Source organism: Liolophura sinensis, chromosome 1 (genome assembly GCF_032854445.1).
Source record: "Liolophura sinensis isolate JHLJ2023 chromosome 1, CUHK_Ljap_v2, whole genome shotgun sequence".
Classification (NCBI taxonomy): domain Eukaryota; kingdom Metazoa; phylum Mollusca; class Polyplacophora; order Chitonida; family Chitonidae; genus Liolophura; species Liolophura sinensis.
The window spans coordinates 94478109-94484922 of record NC_088295.1 but is presented as its reverse complement, the minus strand read 5'-3'; the positions used below and the strand labels follow the sequence as shown (position 1 = coordinate 94484922).

At 42.7% G+C, this 6814-nt stretch overlaps 1 protein-coding gene across 1 annotated transcript; it reads right to left on the bottom strand.

Annotated features, from left to right (window-relative positions):
- Positions 1-995: 995 nt before the first annotated feature.
- Positions 996-6606, bottom strand: LOC135462162 (cell adhesion molecule 1-like). The gene is made up of 6 exons (XM_064739539.1): positions 6596-6606; positions 4440-4769; positions 3590-3910; positions 3090-3146; positions 2263-2397; positions 996-1359 (listed from the first exon to the last, which is right to left on the bottom strand). Exons 2-6 carry the CDS (start codon positions 4684-4686, stop codon positions 1346-1348), a joined length of 774 nt encoding a protein of 257 aa, XP_064595609.1. The 5' UTR covers positions 4687-4769; positions 6596-6606; the 3' UTR covers positions 996-1345.
- Positions 6607-6814: the final 208 nt, after the last annotated feature.

The following is a 6814-nucleotide window of genomic DNA, read 5'->3' as shown; positions in this document are numbered from 1 at the left end:
GTGATCGTCACACAAACTTAAGCCAGCGTTAATCACAGACAGTCCACCGTCATTCATGCCGGGCACCTGTTACTGTATGCCGGGTGATTGTTACCCAGACTTAGGCCAGCGTTAATCACAGTAACAGTCCGCCATCAATGACGCCGGGCACCTGCAGTTCTGTGTGCCAATCCATCTTAACACAAATTTAGGCCTACGTTAATCACAGGTAGCCCGCCGTCATTCATGCCAGGCGCCTGTTTCTGTATGCCGGGTGATCGTTACACAAATTTAGGCGCACCTTAATCACAGGTAGTCCGTCGTAACTCGCATCCGTAACTGTAAATGCATGCACCACGCTCCCTTCTCTCCAAATCTGGAAAGCAGAGAGATAAACCACACATGAAAATGAAACTGACAAATACTGAACCTCGCAGAGAAACATTTTTAGCCTTTGTTTATGATGAATTAATTCTAGGACGGTGTATAGATGTAAGCGGTATTTTCGACAACTGTATAATCATTACCTTCGGGTAAGGATGGTTTGTATGAATGTTACAAACACACGACATAATTAGCCCACACGACATAATTAGCCCACACGACATAATTAACCAACACGGCATAGTTAGCCAACACGACATAATTAACCAACACGACATAATTAGCCAACACGACATAATTAGCCAACAAGACATAATAAACCAACACGACATAGTCAACCAACACGACATAATTAACCAACACGACATAATTAACCAACACGACATAATTAGCCAACATGACATAATTAACCAACACGACATAATTAGCCAATACGACATAATTAACCCACACGACATAATTAACCCACACGACATAATTAGCCAACACGACATAATTAGCCCACACGACATAATTAGCCAACACGACATAATTAGCCCACACGACATAATTAGCCAACACGACATAATTAACCAACACGACATAATTAGCCCACATGACATAATTAACCAACACGACATAATTAGCCCACACGACATAATTAACCAACACGACATAATTAGCCAACATGCATACAACTTAGATACCAGAAGTCACAAAGGCTCATAAGATACACTCACCTCGATTATTTCTCAGCGCACTCTTCTTTGATCTTTGTCAGCTGGCGGGAAATTTATATTAAATGCATGGATTCTTTTATAATACTGAAGCCAATGACAGTCCATCATAGAAATATACAAAAAGACCAATGATAATGGGTCTGTACATATGTCTTTTTTAAAATAGAATATAGATGCTGAAGTTCCCATGGAAACACATAATGCTGTGAGATTTGGCACGTGATGAGACTCTAGGATGACAAGATTGATGGCTTGATGGCGTGTCACGCCTTCACTCCTGAAACAAACAAAAGTTTTTGAATCTACGATTGAAACTGAAAGAACTGCATAATGAATTTATTTACTGTTTTATTTGGAGAAACCCACGACCATCCTCTGGATGCTGGAAAACCTTTCCCATGCACGTACATATACCACCATGAGCTGGACTTGAACTCACTGAACTCACAGCGATCGCAGTGGCGCATGTGACCAACCGGTCACGTAGACCCCCAGTTTATTTTGAGAAGAAGAGTGCTAATCATTACAACAATTATACAGTTTGGCAGCAGTGTACGACATGGTCACAGAAGACAAGCAGGATGTGATGTCGTCACACCACAGGTTTGCTGTAAAACCGCATGCTGAAAAAAGCGCTTCACGAGGACATCTTCTTAGAGAGAATAAAAGTCCCACGAGAATTAAATTAAGCTGACTAAATCCACACAATGACAATTACTAACACTGTACGGGACATGTTATTCACCACGGCTAACATCTGAGTTACCATGGCTAACATGAGAAGTGGACGAACGTGGCGCTCAACGTTTTACAATCCAAATTCTTCACCTTATAAGCCAACAAGAACATAAATTATAGATAAATGCAACGTGCAAAGTGGACACGTCATAGCAAACTCTTCCATCAATATGCACCAATCTACAGCAATATTATTTATAATCTGTGGCTCCAAAGCCCTTGGAGATACACCCTGGACAAAGTTTGGATTGGCTGACGAACCATTGGGTACGCGATCACACCAACGGTCAAACCAGCGACTATATGCACTGCCGAAATATTTTTAGGAATAATAATAATATACTGCCAGTTGTCACGTTAATACAGTAAAAGTAGAACATTTTACCAAGAATACTACTCAATTTTACTCCTGAGTGTCAAATACCACTGCCTGATAACTAACCTTGGTATTGCACCAAGTACTTCCTGTCCTCCATGCGAGTACATCTTCTGTAGATTATCACAGACAGTAATGAGATGAGTAGTACCAGGATCATGGAACCCAGTACGGTGCCCACGATCATCCCGTAACGAAGAGCTGGTAACAAACAAGACAGGTCTGTCAACTACAGCGAAGGACAAGACATAGCTGTTAGCTACAGAAGGCAAGACATAAATGTCAGCTACAGAAGACAAGACATAGCTGTCAGCTACAGGGGACAAGACATAGCTGTCAGCTACAGGGGACAAGACATAGCTGTCAGCTACAGGGGACAAGACATAGCTGTCAGCTACAGGGTACAAAACATAGCTGCCATCTTTTACGTCAGCAATCAAAGATGACACTTCTGTGGTAGCCGCACTTTAGTGAAACACCTGGATATTCCATGCTCCTGTTGTAAAAAGAGGCCTATAAATAAGCCTATTCATGTTAACGCATAAGCACATGAAGCATCAGTGGTTTGACTGGGCATCCATGCACAATAATGAGCATATGCTATCAGATCTTCGTTGAGATAACATTTTTCAGAATGTAAACATTAGGCTATATTGTCAGCAAGACTGTTGAGACATTTGGTAGATTATCATCTTGGCGAAGACAACTTCATATTATGGTTATCTAGAACTGTCCAGTGTATTTTTGCCTTGGAGCTGAGAATGCAGACGTTCACTGTCTGTGTAACATCTCAGTCCATGCTGGGTAAACACCGGCCAAGGTCACTGGTCAAGGTTACGGGATGCCGACAACAAAATGATAGGACCATTCATCATTCAACACACCACACTCACCCGGATTAGTGAATCCAGATTCATTTTCCAGTCTCCTCGTGTTGGAAAACATTTTCTCTGCAAGAAAAGTGAATGTCATTATATATTACATATACACACATATATACATTATATATTTTCATACACATATATCGTCGTTATATGACTGAACAATTGCTAAGTAGTGCGACGTTAAACCCCAGGCATGCATACATACATGCATACATGCATACATGTATACATACATACATATATGCATGTATAGGGCCTAACATTTCAAGCGAGATATGTTTTTGTCGAAAAGAAATTTTGAAGAGAAATGGGCTTACAAACGCATATCCATTTTATTTATTTATTACTTTTTTTGCTAAACTAAAGACATTCTCTCAAGAGAAGGAACATTGTTTGGCGGTAACAGTTATACAGGGATTCCTTAAAGGAATTTTTAAAGTGATTTGCCTGTACTGGTCCAGAAATTTTGGTTTATGTCATTAAAATAATCAAATGAAATATGGTCTCACCTTTTACAATTATGCGCACAGTTTTTGTTTCTGTTTGTTTTTTCCCCCGAATGAAGTTTGTTGCCACACACACGTAAGAGGCACTGTGGTTGCTGGTTACGTTTGTCAGGAGTAAGTCGGGTTGTTCTGCTAGGACATTCAGGCCGCTGCCTTTGGTGTGACCTTGTAACGGGAGGTAACTCCAGCTGAATATGGGCTCGGGGTTCCCGCGTGACTGGCATGTGAGCCGAACAGAGTCACCTTGCCGAACAAGAATCTCCTCGGCTGTTTCTTTGAACTTCTCATTTACCTTCACACCTACCTCGGTGTCTGTCACGGAGTCTGCGGAAGGGACCATTGTTAAGGCAGTCATGACAGGGAAGATACAATACACCATGTTTATGTCTTAATATTTGGCACAGAGTGACGTGGTCTTATAACTTCTTCAAATTGTCCGTCCGAAACTTAGTTATAGCATAACTTCCACATTCCGTAAAATATTTATAAAAAGGGCCTACACCAGCGCAAGAAGCCATGTGATGGAAATAGTCAATGCGAGTAAACTACTGTATACATGTAATTAGGGTACCCAAGATGTGGCGTGACAAAAACAGATAATGCCAGATTTCTAAGAAGGTCTACGTGCAGTGTCCTATGAGCAAGTGAGCAAAACTGCATGAAAAGTGAAACCCGGTGTTTACGTAGTCTGAACTACAGCGGGAAGACTATGAAGATTTTTTCTGTAATGTGTAATATTGACTGTCCAGGTTATGCCAACTAGATTAAAAGGCCATCACTTCATGCAGACAAGACTCCATATTTTAACACACCATGTGGTCAAGTACAGGGCTGGTACTGGTGGACTACTTACACTGGACATCGAGCACCCGCTCATCGGACACCTCCACCGTCTCCTTGCCCGTCTGCTGCTGGACCACACATTTCACTCTCTGGTCCGCTCGGGTGATCATGATAGCCAGGGTGCTGTGTCCCCGAGGAGAACAGCTACCCGTGCTCCGATCCAGACTAGAGATGCCCGACATTTCCACCTCCTCGACGAAATCCCGGTGGGTGGACTTGTACACGAACCACTTGAAGCTGCTCTCTGGCCTGCCCATGCCACCTGTGCAGGTGAATGTGACGGGGTAGTTCTCCACCAGGATGTACGGACTCTGCTCCAGGGACGGGGACGACGGCTCCTCTAGAGAGGACAGTGATGAGCGGTGGTATGAGCAATACACAAGCACTTTGAACAACATCGGCCATTGCACAGGTTTACGGAGAGAACCTAATGTGATAAACTGCATACAACTGATCTCGTGCACACGTCATTTGTCACTTTACCCAATGAAGTTCTCTCCGAAAGCTTGTGACTATGTGATAATACTATTCACACTAGTTTTATCCCCTTATTCATTACTTTCAAAAGTTAACGTCAAACCAAGCTATAACTATATGTGACTGGCTTCTGAACAACTCGGAGTTTTCTTTCACTTGTTGACAAATAAATAATACCAGACATCAGGTGCAAATCAATTTACTATAGAACATATCTGGTGTACTCCTTGCAGTCCATGTGCCGGTCTCAATCGCTCGCTTTACATCACTGCCACCACCAGGCATGCTTAGCCATTGAGCCTGTGCGGCGCTCGTAGTCTTCTTGCCACTTCGCCCCATCACTAGGGTCCTCGCGCTCAACTATTTAATCAACATTCATCAATAAAATTGTTTCAGGTATTGGTTAGAATAATGTTGGTACACACTTTAGATGAAAAGAATGCATGTGTATTAAATATCCTTAGCAACAAAGGTTGGGACAGAGTATTTATGTTCTGACATCACTGTGACCCCAGTGACCTCGGCGTTGTTCAGCGCGCTGTGAATGGTATGTTTATTGTTGTTTATGGTTGGTCCGGCATTTGTGTGAGAACCGCACAGCGGCGCAACATTAAAATCCATATCGCTGGCCAGAGACTTCCCTTTGCAGCTGTGTCAAACAGCTGTTCCCTTCAACAAACCTTCCCCTAACAACCGTTTCCTTAAACAAACCTTCCCCTAAACAGCCGTTTCCTTAAACAAACCTTCCCCTAAACAACCGTTTTCTTAAGCAAAAATTCCCCTAAACAAGCGTTCCCTTAAACAAGCCTTCGCCTAAACAAGCGTTCCCTTAAACAGATCTTCACCCAAACACTTGTTCCCTGAAACAAACCTTCCCCCAACAACCGCTTCCTTAAAAAAACCTTTCATAAACAACCGTTCCCTTAAACAAATCTTCCCCTAAAATCGTCCCCTAAACCAAATCTTCATCTTTACAACAGCTCCCTTAAATAAACCTTCCCCAAACAACAGTTCCCTTAAGCAAACCTTTCCCTCAACAACCGTTCCCTTAAACAAATTTTCCTCTAAACAACCGTTCCCTTAAACATATCTTCCCCTAAACAACCGTTCCCTCAAACAAGTCTTTCCAAACAACAATTCCCTTAAATTAACCTTCCCCTATACAACCGTTCCCTTACACAAACCTTCCCCCCCAAAACAACAGCTCCCTTAAATAAACCTCCCCTTAAAAAACCGTTCCCTTAAACAAACCTCCCTAAAAAAAAAAAATAAAAAAAAAACGCTCCCTTACACAAACCGTCTCCTAATTAACCGTTCTCTTAAACAAACCTTCCGCTAAACAACTATTCTCTTAAATAATCCTTCCCCTAAACAGTTCTCTTAAACAAACCATTCCCTTAAACCACCGTTAACTGCCTTTAAATGTATACACTGGTATTGGTGCGAGAAAGAGCAATATGCTCCCTCCATGAAAGAATTACCTGCCTCACTATTCAGATGAACCTTCATCTTAAGTCTCATGGGGGTGAGTCCTCCTCCCTCCACACCACACCATACACCTGTACCTCACACTCATACACGTTGGCACGCTATCTTACTGTTCAGGTGAACCTTGATCTTTGGCCTCTTTGGGGTGAGTCCCCCATACACCTATACCTCACACTCATACACGTTGGCACGCTATCTTACCGTTCAGGTGAACCTTGATCTTTAGCCTCTTTGGGGTGAGTCCCCCATACACCAGTACCTCACACTCATACACGTCGGCACGCTATCTTACCATTCAGGTGAACCTTGATCTTTGGCCTCTTTGGGGTGAGTCCCCCATACACCTGTACCTCACACTCATACGTGCCCTCATCGTCACACTCAGCCGGGAAGATGGACATCTGGACGGATATGAAGTCT